Source organism: Onychostoma macrolepis, chromosome 24 (genome assembly GCF_012432095.1).
Source record: "Onychostoma macrolepis isolate SWU-2019 chromosome 24, ASM1243209v1, whole genome shotgun sequence".
Lineage (NCBI taxonomy): Eukaryota > Metazoa > Chordata > Actinopteri > Cypriniformes > Cyprinidae > Onychostoma > Onychostoma macrolepis.
The window spans coordinates 15,710,504-15,730,273 of record NC_081178.1 but is presented as its reverse complement, the minus strand read 5'-3'; the positions used below and the strand labels follow the sequence as shown (position 1 = coordinate 15,730,273).

Sequence of the window (19,770 nt, the reverse complement as noted above, 5' to 3'; positions counted from 1 at the left end):
AGTCTTGATGTTTAAGTCACTATGATATGCTAATTTCTACAGTCCTATACAATAGAGTCACTGCATTTTATTTTAGTGCATCTGGTTAAAAATAGCAGCAGTGCAGTGTTAACATCACTTCAAACAAATAGACTGGTTTACATAAGCATTTGAATATCCTACTGGTATTGTGTTTTATTTGGACAGGAAGGCGTATGGAAGCAAGGTTCATTTGCTCAACCTGGCTATCTACCTGCTTGGCTTGTTGCCCCTCACATACCTCATTCTCAATCTGAGACCGAAGCAGGAAGTTTTTGGCAACAACACATCTGTCACCATGGTGCCTGTATCTTTTAAAGAGGTAGACAGCCTTTGTTCAGAGGTCTCTGGCATCTCGAAGGGAAGAGATGAGCTCAAAAGAACACAATGTAGAGTGTAATTCCTGTAATGTGTAGAACAAATGACAGCTGGAGATGCGTATCAGTGACAAGCAGAGAAGGGAAAGGTGAAAGAGAATAATGGTAGTTGAATTTAAATGACAATCAAATTGATTGTGAGTTACTTTTCAAAGTCACACAGTGTCACAAATGCTAAGAGAGAGGGAAATTATATTACCTTTTCAGAATTATTAATATAATTCTGTCTTCTAGATGTGGTGCTACACATCAGTGGTGTCAAAACACAAGGGAGGGTCTGGGTGTTACTAGAGACAATTTAGGGGTCACTTTTCATGAAAAGAGTAGAAAATTCCCATTACTTTTTACGTTGACTTTAAAATTGTCAAATAAAAAAAAAAAGGAATCAGACAACTCCAGAGAAAATGAATAGGACGAGTCTTCACGCTCAATTAACAACTGTAGGAATTAAGGTCTTGCCTTTCATTTAAAGGTTACAAACCATAGAATTTAATGTAATCACACTACAATCACATTACAATGATCAGGTATGCATATGAAAATAAATAAATAAACAAACAAACAAACAGCAAATTATATAAATTCAAGCTGATTAGCTTGACAAACAGTTTTGAATATTTCAATTAGATATGAATTATGTGTGTTACCTACAGTATATAGAAAATATGTTGCTATATGTGAGAAAATTGTCATTTACTCACTCTCGTGTCGCTTCAAACCTGAACTGAAACACACAAAAAAGGTATTTTGAAGCATGTTTCTAATTAGATATTTCTCCAAATTTCTTATATATTTTACAGAAGAATGCAAGTCATACAACATAAGGTTAGGAACAACATAAGGATGAGTAAAGGATAACATAATTTTCATTTTTCAGCTGAACTAATGCTTTAAGAAAGAATTAAGCATTATTTAAAAGAATAGTTTACCCAAAAATGAAAATCTGCTCACCCTCAGGCCATCCTGAGTGTCACAAGTTTGCTTCTTCTTAATTTAGCATTACAACACTTGCTCATCAATGGATCCTCTGCAGTGAATGGGTGCCGCCAGAATGAGAGTCTGAACAGATGATAAAAACATCACAATAATCCACATACAGTATATTCCACATGACTCCATTCATCAGTTAATGTCTTGTGAAGATAAAAACCGCATGTTTCTTTAATTAACAAATCTATCCTTAAGATGTTTTTGTCTTCAAACTGTTGCTTCTGGTTACAATACGAGTCATCTATCCATAGTGCTTTCTCCAGTGAAAAAGTTGTCTCGTCTGAATCAGGAGAGAAATATGCACAGATCAAGCACCATTTACAAGCAAAAACAGCTCTAAACAAATATGTCAGTGGATTTTGATATGAGAGAACAACAGGGCATGGACTTTTTCATAGGAGGAAGCTTTATTATGGATTATAGACTTGAATTTTGGCTAGAAGCAACGGTTTAAAGTTAAAACGCCATAATGATGGTTTTGTTTCTTACAAACTCACAGCTTTCACAAGACATTAATTGATAGACTGGAGTCATGTGGATTACTTGTGGATTATTGTGAAATTTTTATCAGCTGTTTGGACTCTCATTCTGACGGCACCCATTTACTGCAGAGGATTCATTGGTGAGCAAGTGTTGTAATTCTAAATTAAGAAGCAAACTCCTCTACTTGTGATGTAATGCTAAATTTCTCAAAATCTGTTCTGATGAAGAAACAAACTGAGAGTGAGTAAATTCAGTATTTTTATTTATTTTTTTCGTTTTTGGGTGAGGAATTCCTTTAAAGCACACCAATAATGTCAACCTTCGTCTTTATATAGGGGTCAGAAGGACCCATGGTCCTTGTTGTCAAGTTGGCCTAATCTGTTATGCAATGACAAGCCAATTATTCAAGCTATCATTCATAATCACATGCATATCTGTTCACATTTACATTCACTTCCTTATAACCTTGTCCATGTCCCATTACTTAATATAGTGAGTGTCATTATGAACTGAATGGCATTCATCAACTTCCCACTTCATCAGCTCAAGGTTATAATCCCCATGAAATTAAGTATGTCTAATCTTGTACGCACAAATAAATTACTATTTATCTTTTGAGAAGTGGCACACAACACCCATATTGGCAGTAGTATTATACATTTTTGATTGCGAGGAACATGCACACACCATAGCAGAGATTTTTAATTTAGCATAATATGCTAGTTGGGTTATGAATGAAAAGTAATACAGTCATTATGTAAATGTGATTAATTTGGCGATAATGTTATAATGATACTCTCTCTCTCTCTTTTCTCTCCATCCAGCAAAAATATTTAATCTCAGTCTGTATAATCATGGTGCTTGTCTTGAATGTGTATTCCGTTTGCAAAGAGCTGGTGCAGTTAGCTCAGCAGGTAATAGTTATGTCATCACTTCCCATAATGCATCCACTATAAATTCCTCTCATACTACTACAGAGACTCTCAGCAGAGGGCAATCAAACCGTCACTAATCATAAATGTCATGATGCACATTAAACACACATGCCTTTGCCGTGGGGATTCCCTTGCAGGGCTCTAAGCCTTCCAGCCAAGTGATTTACCTATAAAAACACAGCTCAGCTTTTGCATGCATTGTTCTATGTACTCTATTGTACTCTTTGCCACTGGCGAGGGTATTCAAATTGCACGAAGTTTGGAACCTAAAGGGGATTTTATTTAACCCCTCATGTCCTTTACATTACAGCAAATAAATTACTTCACGGACTTCTCGAACCTTGCTGACTGGTGTGCAGCTATTAGCTCTTTAGTCTTTGTCATTCCCATGTGCTTCAATCTAGAGAACACATGGCAATGGGAGGCCGGAGCTTTCGCCATTCTTACTTCATGGATTGGCTTCCTGCTCTACTTTCAGAGGTCTAGTATTAGTCTTCCTGGAATTTTCATATGAACAAGTCACATTTTCTAGATTTATCTGAAATGTATTATATTTACTAGGGTTGCTTATCAATTTAAATTTCTTATCAAATTAATTACATTACACAATATGCTGATTAATAAAGTGAAGTACTATACATAATATTTGGTGTATATGCTGTAAGAAATGCACAATTTATAGATGGGTTATCAGCCGATATTTGAGATTTTTATAGATGTATCAATATCAGTCGATATTTGATATTGTGCATGTTTATTTTCCATATTATTACATTCAGAATACACTACTGTTCGGAAGTTTGGAGTCAAAGATTTGTAGTTTTTTTCCCATGTTTTTCTCATTTATGCTCTCCGGTGCTGCATCTACTTGATTTAAAATGCCGTAAAAACAGTAATATTGTGAAATATTATTATAATTTAAAATAATGGTTTTCTATTTTAATACATTTTATAATGCAATTAATTCCTGTGATGCAAAGCTGAATTTTTAGCATCATTACTCCAGTCTTCAGTGTCACATGATCCTTCAGAAATCATTCTAATATGCTGATTTGGTGCTCAGGAACTTTTCTTATTATTAGCAATGTTAGTATATATATATATATATATATATTTTTTTTTGGAAATCATTATTTGCAGTAGTGAAGAAATGTCTAATTTTACAAAAGATTTCTGTCACGTTTCACTAATTGAATGCATCCTTGTAATAACTTGATTTTTGGCATCATCTAACACTCACTTAAAATGAATCTTTAGAGACAATAATAATTTATTAGCACTGTGAAATGTAATCTTTTGCAAATCTAAAAATGAATATCCATTTTCATACTACACATTACAATGCGATTAATAAAGCCACTTTTAGCATTTAATGAATTAATTATTTTTAATTTATTTCTGCAAAATAGTCTAAAACATTTGCATAAAACGTTCTTTTCACATGGCAGGTTTGAGCGAATTGGAATTTACGTGGTGATGTTTGGTGGAATCGTTAGGACCCTGGTGTGCATCATGATTCTCTTTATATTCCTATTGCTCGCATTTGGACTGGCCTTCTACGCTTTGATGCTCCACCAGGTAAGTCCAAACAGAGAGATCATATCAACCCAGCATGACAGTCCTGTCAAGGCTTGGCAAATCGGTGCGGTTTGATAATGATGTTTACTTTTTGCTGCTTTCGACAGGATGAGTTCAGCTCCATCAGCCTTGCTCTAGCCCAGACGTTTGTAATGACAGTGGGAGAGCTGAACTACCAGAGCACATTTCTGAACGCTTATGAAAATAGCCGCATGGCGTTCCCTGGGGTCACCTATTTTGTTTTTGTGCTCTTTGTGCTTCTCATGCCTATTCTTCTCATGAACCTAATGGTAGGACACTCAACATTGGCCAGCTGGAAGCCGGCTATTATTGTTAATGATGGCTGCAATTTGTTAGGAGGTATTAGGCTTATTTGTCTAAATCATGTTGCAGATTGGTTTGGCAGTAGGAGATATCGCAGAGGTACAGAGAAATGCAGAGTTGAAGAGGATAGCCATGCAGGTGAGCAGACTGGATATCTCTAATTGACGTGTATTTTTAGTAGCATTTTGCTAAATTGTTTTACAAAACCTAGTAAGATTTAAAGACAAGTAGCATATTTAGTGCACCACATTAATCAAGAAAGCACTTCATTACAGATAGATCTTCACACTGCCCTTGAGGAGAAGCTACCTTACTGGTTCCTGAAGCGAGTGGACAAACCATCTATCACCATCTATCCCAATAAATGCAAGGTTTGTCTATCGACAAATGCTATTCCTACACTGTAAAAAGTGATAAGTTGACTTAACTTAATAAATTTAAGGCGACTGGTTTCCTAAATTTTTTTAAGTTAAGTCAACTTATCACTTTTTACAGTGATACTCTGGTCGCACATGAACTTTTGATAAATTCTGTAGACTAACTTTTTATAAACAATATAAAAGACATTTGAATGAATATTAACATTTAATGACAATCATTTGTTAAACAGAAAGTGCTGATGCAGGCGCTCGTTGATGGTGAGATCCAAAACACAGTTCGCATCCGTCTGAACCTCTGCTCGCGGCAGGGAGGGCCTCTGGAGAGAGAGCTGCACAAACAAAAGAACAGGTGATCTCTTTGTTTTGGGTTTACTCAGGAACACCAAGTAGAGCAACATAAAGGATTTGATTTCAAAAGTGAGCAGAAACTTTTGTTCCAGTGTGAACTTTTTAGAAAAGATTTCTATTTCTCCATTTATTGAACATCACAATAAAAAATGGGAAGGTTTATCAGACTTTTTATGCAATAATGTGCCTATAAAACCATCTGTCAGAAAAAAAGTGCCAAAACTGTAGCTTTAGAAGTACAACAGCTTGTCACTGAGACATTAAGGTACCTCTGTACCTTTTAACAACATTCAAAAATATATTTGTACCTAAACTACCTTTAAAGGATATATTAGTACTTTAAGATGTATTAAAGGTACATTAAGTGTACCTTTTGAGTCAACAGTCCCAAGCTGTTAAACAATTTTTCTGAAACCTCTACAAAACATTTGGAGCATTTTTTTTTTATTTATTTTTTTTTTTGTGATGTGGTAGGAAATAATGCACCAAAAGCTTAAAGGGATAGTTCACCCAAAAAAAGAAAATTACCCCATGATTTAGTCACCCTCAAGCCATCCTACAGTAGGTGTGTATGACTTTCTTCTTTCAGACAAATACAGTTTTATTAAATGTCCAGCCTCTTCCAAGCTTTATAATGAAAGTGGGTAGTGGTCCAGATTTTGAAGCCAAATAAAGTGCATCCATCCATCATAAAAAGTGCTCCACACAGCTCCGGGGGGTTAATAAAGGCCTTCTTAAACGAAGCAATGCATTTGTGTATGAAAAATATTCATATTTACAACTTTCCAACAGATGACACAGGACGTAGGTGTTGCGTAAGCTCCGGTGAGAATATGCTAGTCTTGTGAGAACCAAGTTTTGTTTACAGCAAAGGAAAACCAGGCTACTCTTTGGCTTATATCGAAATCCTCCAACATTTTTCTTTACAAATCCTAGTTTTGTACTTTTAATTTGTGACCAGTGTTTTGTTCGGTGTGACCATATTTTAGTTTTCAAAAAAAGAGGACAGTGGGGGCAGGATGCATACGGGGGTTTGTTGTTGGGTTTGAGGGGGGTTAAAGTAGCCCCCAAAGTAGCGCAATGACCATATCCCAAATATAAAAACTCAAAATATGTCATTTCCATGCAATGCATATTTTACAGTCAATGTTATGCAGATTGATCATAAACACAGCTAAAAGGCTTCCTACCAGTGGCCATGCTTCACAAAACTTAACATATAGCACAGTTTTATCATAGGTAGAATGCAAAATGTTTTAATACAAGCATGGCAGTCAAATGTAATTTATGCAATATTTCAAACCTTTAACCCAGGTTTTTATGATGGATGGATGCTAGAGTGACCATACATCCTCTTTATGATATGGTGATTGCGCTACTTTGGGGGTTACTTTAACCCCCCTCAAACCCAACAACACCCTTCCCACCCCTGTATGCATCCTGCCCCCACTGTCCTCTTCTTTGAAAACTAAAATATGGTCACCCTAATGGATGCAATGTATTTTGCTTCAAAATCTCGACCATTATTCACTGCCGTTATAAAGCTTGGAAGAGCCAGGACATTTTTTATATATAACTCTGATTGTATTTGTGTGAAAGAAGAAAGTCATATACACCTATGATGGATTGAGGTTGAGTAAATCATGGGGTAATTTTCATTTTCGGGTGAACTATTCCATATGTAATCACGTCGATGCATGTAAGTGAAAATAAAGCTAATGTAGGCTGTTTTAAAATCTGAACACTGCAAACCAATTTTATTATCATTAACTACAACTAAAACCATTAAAAAACATTTTTAGAACTTGAAATGAAATAAACATGAACTTAAAATAAAATATTTTGCAAACTTAAGCTAGTTATCAAAGCAATATTTCTTCAACTACAAAAATAACTAAAACTTAAAAATTATATAGATGTATTAATAAAAAACAAATGACAAAAGCACCAAAACAAGTACTAAAATTTTTATAGTATATCAATGATACTAAAATAAATAACACTGCCACAAACCTTTCAGACTTGTGGGAGAGCAGCCTCTAGTGTTCATTAGCCATAATGCACCATCAACTACATATTCAAATTCATTAAGCAATTAGGAGTTTTGTTTGCAACATCAATTCAAATTAAATTCAAATATGAATGGCACAGCTCTAATTCACACATCTCACCTACCTTACTTTTAGAGAGTCTCAGATAAAATGATATACTTTTCAAAATAATATTTGAAATAGAGTCTGCTTATAGTTTCATAACAAACAAGTATTTCAATACTTTTTTTATTCTCATCTAAGTCTGTGTAAGTTGTCAGACATACACTACATTTGATCCGCTCTTCCCTTCAGGTTGAAAGCGATGTCCTGTTTGCTGGAGAAACAGCATAACTTGCTCAAGCTGATCATCCAGAAGATGGAAATCACTTCTGAGGCTGATGAATACGACGGCCCACATAACCCTAGAGCTCTGAAACAGCCCACTTCCTCCTCATCTCAGAAGTCAAAGTGGGTCCCGCTGCTGCAAGCTATTAGGGCAAAGAAGTGATATTAGAGATGATTACATCATGTGTAAATATAAGCCAAATTCCCAGCCATCATTATCATGTGATTTAGTATGTAGTTTTAGTTGTTCTTCTTATTTGATTAAGTGTAATTGTGTAATCATAAGCTCATAATGTATTTAGAAGGTTACACTGATATATATGAGTCAGTCTATTAAATCCACTTAAACTTTGTACTGAGCTCTGAAGAGAAGTGTTTGTGCTTTAATATATAATGAAGATCTTATAGCAACAGTACTGAAAATGAGAAGAGCATTTGGAATTAATGCACTGACAAGCTCCTAATGCAAACTTAAAGACTTGAAACTCTGTGATGCATCACATATAGATTTATCACACCGATCGGTCGAGTAGAAAAATTAGCATGTAAATTTCCTCTGGCCTCGTGCCCGGATGTAGTAACCCTGAGACTCTTTGTTATACCAAACAGTAATTTCAAAGTAGTTCTGCCAAAGGGAAGCACAAGTGTGTAACCCTCATTTTTTGGGTCCATTTTTTTTTTTTTTGTATATCCACCACTACATCTTGATGAGATTCCCATGAAAGCTGCATTATATAAAACCGTCCTGTTGGTCAGATTGTTAATGGTGATTTCACAGATTTAAACAAGTCACTCAAGTTGGGAGTAGATTAAGACATGCACCTGCATGGCCGGAACGCTGTAAAAATCACTTTGTGATTTTGCATGGACATCATGAGATGTAGTAAATTTGATGACAAGGATCACAATATCCAGATGGAATGGATTTCCTTCAGATTTGGTCACTTTAAGCAATGTCTTCATTGCAGTACATGTGCTTGATGCATGAAAAACCTCAATTTTAAGAAAATAAATTAAATGCAATATACTGTTTTCAAGCCACCTCAGTTCTTCAAGTCTCAGTTTTTCTGACATATACTAACCCCAATCAGCTGTTCTTAGGCTTTGGAGGCAAATGAGAGAAAAACAGCAATTTTCATCTGTCATCTGGTCAGTGTTTCACAGCATTAGGAGTTTACAGAGCCCAGATACATCACTTCCTCCTCCAAAGGGTAAGCAGCATTTCTCACACCCACCACTCGGATCTCAGCTAGACAGATATAAAAAGATCTTAGTCACAGAGTATTCACATCATTCCATATCACAGATTTGATCAGCAGATTCATCGATCTAGACGGCCTTAAAGTGCAAGACATCAAGACAAACAATTTGCAATGTTTGACATGTATTTTATTAACAGGTGATTCTAACAAAAATCCAGTTTTAAATCCAGAAGCTTGCTTATTAGATAGATAGATAGATAGATAGAGTGGTTGGTAGGGTGTTGCTATGTGGTTGCTAAGGTGCTTTACTAATATAATAATAATTTTATTTAAAAAAGTTAATAAATACAAGTTTGGAATATTTAAGATTTTCATAAGAGAGTCTCTTTTGCCCACCCAAGTTCCATTCTTTTAATTAAAAAATGCAGTAATAGCAGTAATATTATTGCAATATAAAATTTGATATATTTTAAAATGTAATTTATTCCTGTGATGGCAAAGCAGCCACTACTTCAGTCATCAGTGTCACATGATCCTTCAGAAATCATAATAATATGCATATTTAATTGCTGCTCACAAAACATTTATTAATATTACAATAAAAAAAAAAAAAAATTCTGTACAATAATGAAAATGCATCCATTTTTAAAGCAAAATCTAACTACTTGTTGTCTTTTTCATTTTAATGTGAGTGTATGATCTGGACATGTTCTTAGGTTTTGTGAGATTCACTCCCATCAAAGTCAGGCTGGAACTGGGAACAAATGGATAGTTCACTCTTCAGCCACTTATATCACTCAATTAAATGTGCTTGATTCAATGCAGGGAGAGGCTTGACTAAAATGGGGGCGTATTGATTTTCCTAATGGCCGTTTTGATGCTGTTACACGCCATTTGTTTTACACTGCAGCTGTGAGAGCGTGGTGACCATGGGAACCAGGGGAGGAGAGCGCACATAGCTGATGTCATAGACCTGCACCTGTCCCGCTTACTCATTCACACAAAACAGAGGGAGAGAAAGAAGGAAAAGAGCCACTGCCCACACTATGACCCTTAACACGCTTACCGACAGACAACTGCACATTTCTCATGTTAGCTCTGACCTAAAACAACGTGGGCAGCATTGTTCCCATGTAATTAGTCCCTGTGTGGAAGCTTGGGAAAGATGTGCTTACACAGTTGTTTAAAGCAGAGATTAGTGTTAAAATGCTATGAAAGGTGCCACTGTTGCTGCTTCACATACATGTGTTTGCTTACACTTTATACTAAGGCGTATTGATCCTGCAGATTTTCCCTCAAAGAGATGTACTTTTTAGTTTAAATCATTGCAAGCTCAGAGCAACAGGTTCCCATCGGATGAACAGATATTTTGTATGTAAAACAGAAAGAAAAAAAAAAAAGAATGTGCCCTGGGATAAGTCTCATCCTTGAAGAAAATGCAGGTTACTGAACTTGCAACTGTGCCTTACGCAATATGCATCTGCAGATTTCTAGAGATTCTTACCAGTCATAAAGGCTATAAAAACTATAAGCCTGTTTTCCCACCAATGGGCAGAATGGTTCTCACTGCAAAACATCCTATTTTCTTTTTCCACTGTGGTGCTGTGAAATGAAAATTATGGTGCGGTCACATTTTCTGTTGTTCGGTCTGTTTTAATCAAGACATTTTAGTTGGACTCAATGTGAGCGGGAGTTTCATGTGAAGGTGCATTCATCGTGCAGATTTCACAACAGGTTCAGTTTGGTCTAACCGAAAGCTGCTCAGTTTGAAAATGACTTGTGACTCACAAAGCTGTGCTTCATACGTCACTACAATATTGACAATACATAATAGAGAATTTTGCTGATGTGGCCACAACTTTATTTTATTCCAAACCATGCAGCTTTCTGTGGGTGAACATGGTGAATATGCATGACTGTTGCTAAATCTGTGTGCGAAATTCCAGATTCCTATTGTAAATACTGGATTTGGCCAGCATTTTGTCAAGAAACGGCAACTTTTAGAATGTAAGTTATCTTGGTGAAACAAGAGCAGTGGTGTAATTACAGTACAATAATTAGTTACTGCACTTAAGTATCTTTTTGGCTTTTACTTTGTAGTTTCACTGGGTTTCAGATATTAGAAACTTTTACTCACTTCTTGACTACATTTTTGAATAAATATATGTACTCATTACTCCAACATGTTTGTGGTGAGTAATGTAATTACTCATTGCATTTTGCATGGCACCTAACACCTAGCAGTTTATTTCTGCTACAAAGAAAGTGATATCGCCATCTACAGGACATGTTACTCACCCAATTTGTCAACAAGGCTGTTTTATGCAAATACAAGTGCATTAGCAGATAGTTGTGAATCGCAGGTTTCATATATCAGATTAGGACACAACTAAATTATTTTTGAAGGATATTGGTTTACTTGTGCCCTTTTTTAGTACTTGAGCTAAACTGAAACTTAAGTGTTCGTAGATGTTTAAGATGCTGTTGTGTCGACCTTGATTTATTGCAATATTGAGGTGTTCAGGTTTATTTTGATTTTAGACAATAAACATAATAGCTCATATTATGAACATAAAAATTAACCTTTTCACTGGCATTTCTCTTGTGTTGAGTACTAGTATGTCTTTGAAGTAAAATACTTAAATACTGTTAAAATTAGATTCTCTAAGATTTTTACTCAAGTCGCATTGGAATTGGGGTTGTAACATGTAAAGTATATGTACTTTTACTCAAGTATGGTTTTAAGGTACTCTTTACACCTCTGCACAAGAGTTGGTGACCGCGTACAATCGTATAGGTAAACAATAGCAAGCGTGATTGTGTGGCGGAGGCCAGCTGGTAAGAGCTGCACAGGTAAACTTCATTCCCCGATTTCCAGAGGTGCACTAGTGACCAAGCTGCAGCCCGGAGACCTGCAAGTGGGAGGGACTGCAGCCTGGAGACCTCCAAGTGGGAGGGACTGCAGCCTGGAGACCTCCAAGTGGGAGGGACTTACGCCGCAAGTAGGTTGGGAGAGTGTAGGTTTAGGGTTGAGTTTGGTGTAGACAATATTATAAATCCCACCCATTTGCAGCTGACCCGCCCATTTGGAGCTGGCGCCGACCTCTGTTTATACCTAACTCCAAGCCCGCCTCCCATGCCGGTGACCTGGGTCCTAATCCCACTCGGAACAAGAAGGAGGGGAGGAAAACAGGAGGGGTTACGTTGGTGCCATAACCCGGATGGGAATGAGATTTAGGGGGTGAGTGTAACGGAGGCCAGTTGGTAAGAGCTGCACAGGTAAACCTCACTCTCCTGATCTCCAGAGGTGCACTAGCGACTGATGCTAGAGGCTGCTGTCCTTGTTAGTGAGCCTGCCTCCCATGCCGGTGACCTGGGTTCTAATCCCACTCAGAACAAGAATGAGGGGAGGAAAACAGGAGGGCTTCCGTTGGTGCCATGACCTGGATGGGAATGAGATTTAGGGGGTGAGTATAACGGAGGCCAGCTGGTAAGAGCTGCACAGGTAAACCTCACTCCCCTGATCTCAAAAGGTGAACTAGCGCCTAATGTTAAAGGCTTTAGCGTCCTTGTTAGCATGCTCGCCCTCCATGCTGGCAACCCAGGTTCGAATCACGCTCGAACAAGAGAAGGAGAACCAGAGGAGTTATGCTTGTTATTGGTTGATTATCATGAACAAAAAACAAAACCGTGGAATGCAAAACATGTACTATGAACGGCCCCAATACTATATCACTACATGGGTTCCAAACATGCACAGTTAAACTTGATGAGGTGCTGGAATGGTTCAAGTGGAAATGCAACTAGAATTATTTGGCCAGATGGTGGAAAAATGCAAGATGGTGTAGACAAATAATATCTTTAACTTTAACTAAAACACAGTGCTCATGCACAAGTTGCTGAAAAAGCAGCAATATGTGTGCAAAGACTTCCATCTAAAATATGTTTACCTATAGAAAACGATTGAAAATGGTACACAAAAAGGTGTTTTGTGTGAATGGGCCCTTACAATAAGAATGAATATCTTAAATTCCACAGAGCAAGAAGCATAAACTGTTTATTGTAGGTTATTCCAAAGCTGTCTTTACTTGGCATGTACCCTCTGCAAAAATGGAGCATGCGAGTCAGCTGTGCTTTTGGATAATTGTTGGCTGAGGGTGACCACTGTAATATAAAATCTTAATTTCACACTCATTAGGCGGGAATGAAAACTCATACATATCGAGTTTACCGAGAGATATTGTGAGATGCTGAGAAAATTTCAACTGTGGGAAATTCAGTTTTATGGTTTAGGAAATTACGCTCTTCATGTATGGTCATACGAAAGATGCCATGTTGCATCTTATGCAGAGATATACGGATACATTTTTAATGCATTGTGTAATCTTATCAAGATAATACTATTAGGGATGTGGCTAAGGAAGGTTTCTCCTCTTTAAGAGCTGGTGGTGTTCAAACTTAAATGGGAAGAAGTCCTCATATGTATGTCTAACCTACATGTTTTTAATCATAAATCCTGTATGATGTTGAAAATTATTCATTTATATGCCAAAATAGCTATGGCCCACTTTGATGCATCATTCAATCGCTAATATGAGCAGGCCCCACTGAAGAGGCAGTCATACAATGTTTCCTATAACACAGCTGAACTGACATCTGCCAAGTATAATGAAATAAAAATCATTTTAATTTGCCTGGCATGTGCAATGCTTACATGTTTCTGCATGATAAGAGAGACAAATAAGAGCACGGTGTGATCATGTGAAGAATGTCAACATGTGTATTTCTCCTTCACCCACAGGGTCCCAGCAATTGCCCCCCATCCTGCAGATGTAATGTAAAGTGCTGACAGCTGTGGCCAATGTGCAGCGAGTGTGTGTGAGAGCGCTCTAACCAAGCAGAAACCCAATATCTCTGTGAAATGGCCAGTGGATTAAGAACGTTTGATAAGCCTTCAGACATTTCTATTTTCTTAAGAGCATGTGGGAAAAGGCATTTAAGTGGACCGTGGGTGACCACTGAACTGAAGAAATAAGAAACTGAAGTTTTCCACAATGTTTTCACTAAATAATTTAATTGAAGTGTGGCTAGGTTGGTTTGGGTTACATAGTGTAAAGCAGGTTGTTTTAGAGAATGCCTTTTAATTTGATTCAATTCATTTATTATATATTTTATATTTATTATTCTTTACTTAGGCAATTTATTTTATTGTACATTAAATTAATAAAAGTAATGTGAAGTAAAAAGTAAAATAAATGATTTATTTAAATATCAGATATAAACATATTTCCATGTTTAAAGCTGATTTATTAATATTTTATATATTGCTGTGCATATATATATATATATATATATAGAAACAAAATAAATGCAAGTATTTAATGTAATTATTTAAATAAATATTTAATTTGCATTAAATACCAATATATTATTTAGATATTATTTCATATTCAATAAATATTTATAAATATTCTGTATTCCATATATATATGTGCGTGCATATAATGTGCATGTTTTCAGAATTTTTAATTAATATTAAATAAATATTCAGTTAATATTGAATATATTATATTTTGTATACCTCTTATGCTGAATTTAATAAAACAATATTGTGAAATATTGCAATCTCAAATGACAGTTTTCTGTATTAATATCTTTTCGAATTTAATTTATTCCTGTGACAGCAAAGCTGGATTTTCATCAGTTTAATTTCAGCTATTACTCAAGTCTTCAGTGTCACATGATCCTTTATAAATCATTCTAATATGCTGATTTGGTGCTCAGTTATTATCAGTTATTATTGGTGCCCAATTATTAATGATAATTTGTATTGTTAATTACAATAAATATATAATAAATAAATGTCTTTATTGTAGCTTTTGATCTATTTAATGCATCCTTACTGAATAATAATATTTATTTCTTTTTAAAAAACAACAATATTTTGAATAGTAGTGTATTACTGTATCCACAAAATATTAAGCAGCAACATTGATAATAAAAAGAAATGTTTCTTGAGCACCAAATCAGTGTATTAGAATTATTTCTGAAGGATTCTGTCATTATTATGAACAATTAATTTTTAAATAAATAATAATAAAACAATAAATCACCAGATCTGCAGTGTTATGTGGTGCAGTTAAAAATCTCATGCCATTAGTTCATGGTAGATTCCATGGATTCATGCTGCATATGCTGTCAGTGCCACTGTGTCAAGTCATCTTGCCAAAAGTTAGATGTGGAAAAGGGGAGGAGAAATGCCTGATCCAGAGTGACCCTGCCAAACCCCAAACCTTAAATGTGCTTGGGACACCGCAGGACAAACTCTGAGATGCTCAGCGAAGACTGGCTGAATATACAGTCTGCTTGACCAATTTAACAACCATTTACATTCAGAAGATGCTGAATGACTTTAAATAATGGCCTTGTATTGATGCGCCTTTTTCTGCCTGGGCTTCTTCTACAGAGATTTCAAATTAAGGCAGCACCTGTTGCTTTGAATCTACAGCAAGGACGCTGAATATCATATACCACTGAAACTCTGAAGCAGGTGCAGTCGAGATGTCCACGGGTTCGGTGAGTGATCCTGAAGATCTCCAGGAGCTGTCAATCACTCACATGGACATGCGTTCTCAAGAAGACTCAGAAGATGAGTTTAGTATCGATGACAGTCTGAAAGCAAAGTCCAAACAACCTCGAGCTGCTGCCAACAACAACAAGCAACAAATGAAGATGGGGAAGGATGGCAGACAGTCGCAGAGAAACGCAGCTAACGCCAGAGAGAGGGCACGCATGAGGGTTCTGAGTAAAGCGTTCTCGCGGCTGAAGACCAGCCTGCCGTGGGTACCGGCAGACACCAAACTGTCAAAGCTGGACACGCTGCGTCTGGCATCCAGCTACATTTCTCACCTCAGACAGCTCTTGCAGGAGGACAGATATGAGAACAGCTTTGTGCATCCTGTAAACTTGGTATGAGTGAGTGTTGTTGAGTTTGTCACAGGATTTTATACACTTCCATCTGGTCGAGAAGATTTATTGCTCAGCATTACTTGCAAAATACATCATCTACATAACATTTTGTAAACATATAAAATGTATAGCCTACTACAAACAAAAAGTAAGTTATTGTAAATGTACCATATAATAGTATCATATCATATATTTCTTTTTTTTTTTTTTAAGTACTGTGCTTTAGGAGTACCATAAAAATACAATGATACATGGGAATTATTCAGACATGTATAATTTTAAAGTACTACGGTATTACTATTAGATACATGATATAATGCTAAAGAAGTTTATTTGAATTTAAATACTCAATTATGAATATACCTGAATAAGAATTATATGACATATAAGCTACATATGCTGATGCTACACATGAATAATACAGATTTTAAATTTATACATTTATAAAAAATTATTATTCCTGTATTAAATACCAATAATATAATTCTTAAGTACAAAAATATTAATAAATCATATTTAATTACTTAATAATTACTATGAATAACAATATAAATTACTACTTTTAGTTAGTTATTTTACTCAACAGTTCATACGCTAGATTAAATATTAATGTGGATGGTAACACTTTATTTGAAGGTGTCCTTGTTACACGCTACATGTCCTTACCATGATAATTGCAATTAATTATGCATAATTACATGCAAGTAACCCTAAACCAAACCCTAATCACAGTAACTTATTTTACATATTAAAACAACAGCAAATACACTATATTAAATTAATGTATTAAATGAATATATAGTTTATCATTTTATTAATTTATCATGCAATTTTATGAATCATATATCATTTGTATTGTTAAACTGAAGTATATTTGTTCATATATTGATTGGTTTATAATTTTTTTATTCTGTATTAATTAAGGCTATCAATAATATAATAATAAAATAAATCCTATAAATATTTAAAAAATAAAATAAATACATTACACCAAGCATTACATGTTTTCGCATCTGCATCTTATGGCAATCTACCAGCAATGTGTGGCTGACTTTTTTATTCTTTTTCCACAGACCTGGCCTTTTGTGGTCTCAGCACGATCAGAGGACACCAAAGACATTTCAGCAGCGGTCAGACTATGTGGAGCTACAGCATAAACATCTGGCACCTCTCTGTCTTTTATCCCCCTCCATCTCTCTCTCTCTCTCTTTTACTGTCTGTACTTATGCACTTCCTTTGAACTTACATCAATGAACATTATGCAATGAATGCAACTGCATGTGGACCTACAAGTTAAACACAAGTCATTGCACACAAATCTGTCTTTATATAGTCTGATGTTTTTTATGTTCATTCTAGCAAACAAAAACAGGTATTACTATATGTGTTGAAATATTTGAAATGATGTCTGTATTTAGCTTAAAACCAGCTCTTGTGAAAAAAGAACAACTTGCATGGTCAGGGAAGCATCACTTTTATTGTTTTAAGGCGCTTGTAAATTTTCTAACCATCCGACAGTCATTTAAAAATAAATTTTATTTTTCACTAAGCAGCAACAAGACCTATGTAATTAAGGCTAGATGGAATAGAACACTAAATATGCTTGATATCTTGACTTTTGTCCACATATGTTATACTCCAAAGTTTATTTATGAATGTGATATTTGTGGCTTGTTCTATCTTTTCTTTTAATGTGCTTTACATTATCACTGAATGAATCACTCAATGAATGTCTACGTCACTTCACGACCTTGATGCATAATAATCTTGTACCAGCCCAGCTAACAAAAATGTATTCTAAGAACATTTTGCAAACATTCCCATTAAGGTATGAAAATGTTATTTTGAATGTTCTCTGAACGCTTTTTCTTGTTTATGTGAACGTTAGAGAAAACACTAAGTGAACATTTCATTTTATAGCATATAGCCTACATTATGGCAATGTTACTTTTGAATATGTGACCTTGGACCACAAAACCAATCTTAAGTCGCTGGGGTATATTTGTAGCAATAGCCAAAATTACATTATATGGGTCAAAATTATCAATTTTTCTTTTATGCCAAAAATCATTAGGATATTAAGTAAAGATCATGTTCCATGAAGATATTTTGTAAATTTCTTACTGTAAATATATCAAAACTTAATTTTTGATTAGTAATATGCATTGCTAAGGACTTTAATTGGACAACTTTAAAGGTGGTTTTCTCAATATTCTGCTTTTTTTTTTGCACCCTGAGATTCCAGATTTTCAATTAGTTGTATCTCGGCCAAATATTGTCCGATCCTAACAAACCATACATCAACGGAAAGCTTATTTATTCAGTATGATGTATAAATCTCAACTTTGAAAAAATTGACACTTAAGACTGGTTTTGTGGTCCAGGGTCACATATTCTCTTAAATGATCTGAAACTAGTCAGTAGTAACATTTTTTAAAAAGTTAGATAATGTCCAACTAAAATGTTTCAGAAAAACATTCCATGAACGATACTCTACCATTTTGGAAACGTTATTAAAGACCACATAAATTTGAATGAACCTTTGAAGCTTGTTCATAACTTTGAGAGAACCATGCCAGAATGTTCAACGCTAAAGTTCCAGCTAAAGCTCGAGACACACTGCACGATTTTCGGCTGTCCCAGACTAAAGATTGGCATCGTGAAACAGTCGTAGCGAATCAGAAATCGCTGCGATTGTTTCACGATGCCAGTCTCTGGTCTCTGATCGTGCAGTGTCTCTGGCTTTAGCTGGGAAATCAATCGATGTCACTTGAACAAGTGTAGGCTATCTCATTTATCGTGTTGAATGTTTGTTCATCTCTAGTTTGTGATTTAGTTTGTGAGAACTATATGCCACTTTTCTTAGGAGGAATACTTTGATGAATGTATTTAGCAATAGGCTAATTAAATGTCATAAAGTCAATTAAAGTGCCCCTATTATGGGTTATGAAAGGTTCATAATTTGGTTTTGGGAGTCCCCAACAACAGGTTGACATGCATGCAAGGTCAAAAAACTCTTATAATATGCATTTATTTTTACCTTATTTGCTCAACGACTCCCAAATGATTCGCTCAATGATTAATTTTTCCAAACCCCTCCTTTGCATGATGCTAATCTGCGGTGATTGGTCCGATTGGTCGATTTCATTTAAAGCAGAGTGCAGTGCTGCTTTGTGTACAGCCGTAACCGGGGAAACAGCTATTTTTAACGCTCCAAAAGCGGCACTTAGTGGCAGAAAGTGGGCGGGCAATATGCTAATGTTTCATTTTGACGTCAACATGAAACGGCTTAAGATTCGTTTTAAAAACGACTCGTTTCAATGATTCAGAGTCGATTCTTTCTTTTGAGAGACAATAATTTTATACACGGTGCAGTTTCAGATTTTAAACTTTGCAGATTATTTTAATTCACTTAGAGCTGTGTTACACACTGCATGAAAGGTAATTTTCAAAAATCCATAAAAGGGGCACTTTAACTTCCTGAATACGTAAATGGTTTTAGCCCCTTCAGACTACATCTTGTACGTCTGTTTATCAAATGTGTAACAATCTTTCAGAATGCTTCTTGTTATCATCTTAAAATTATGGCCCTAAAACACACAACTTAAAACAGGCTACTGTATTTTCCAAATTGCAGAACACCAAATTGTGTGAGCTCGCGCCCATGTGGTCATTAGAATGTGTGCGGTTTGAAGAGGAAGCCGACTTTTCATCACGTTTGTGGAGGATTGCAGCTGTCGAGCCGTTAGTTTCCCAGCACACTGAACTGGTCCCTCGAGGGAGTCTCA

The 19,770-nt window shown here is 35.7% G+C and overlaps 2 protein-coding genes across 3 annotated transcripts in view; both read left to right on the top strand.

Moving 5' to 3' along the window:
• trpa1b (transient receptor potential cation channel, subfamily A, member 1b) overlaps nt 1-8,846 on the top strand; it is a 65,432-nt gene extending 56,586 nt beyond the window's left edge. For both annotated transcript variants that reach the window (XM_058765191.1, XM_058765190.1), the window contains exons 20-28: nt 187-340; nt 2,693-2,782; nt 3,114-3,283; nt 4,252-4,381; nt 4,489-4,671; nt 4,775-4,843; nt 4,981-5,076; nt 5,316-5,434; nt 7,779-8,846. In XM_058765191.1, the coding sequence (XP_058621174.1) occupies nt 187-340; nt 2,693-2,782; nt 3,114-3,283; nt 4,252-4,381; nt 4,489-4,671; nt 4,775-4,843; nt 4,981-5,076; nt 5,316-5,434; nt 7,779-7,974 (1,207 nt within the window). In that variant the 3' untranslated portion in view covers nt 7,975-8,846. The remainder of the gene's footprint in view (nt 1-186; nt 341-2,692; nt 2,783-3,113; nt 3,284-4,251; nt 4,382-4,488; nt 4,672-4,774; nt 4,844-4,980; nt 5,077-5,315; nt 5,435-7,778) is intronic.
• LOC131533119 (transcription factor 21) overlaps nt 1-17,509 on the top strand; it is a 190,013-nt gene extending 172,504 nt beyond the window's left edge. The window contains exons 4-5 of the mRNA XM_058765195.1: nt 15,480-15,982; nt 17,056-17,509. Of these exons, the coding sequence (XP_058621178.1) occupies nt 15,575-15,982; nt 17,056-17,139 (492 nt within the window). The 5' untranslated portion in view covers nt 15,480-15,574 and the 3' untranslated portion in view covers nt 17,140-17,509. The remainder of the gene's footprint in view (nt 1-15,479; nt 15,983-17,055) is intronic.
• The last annotated feature ends 2,261 nt before the right edge of the window (nt 17,510-19,770 follow it).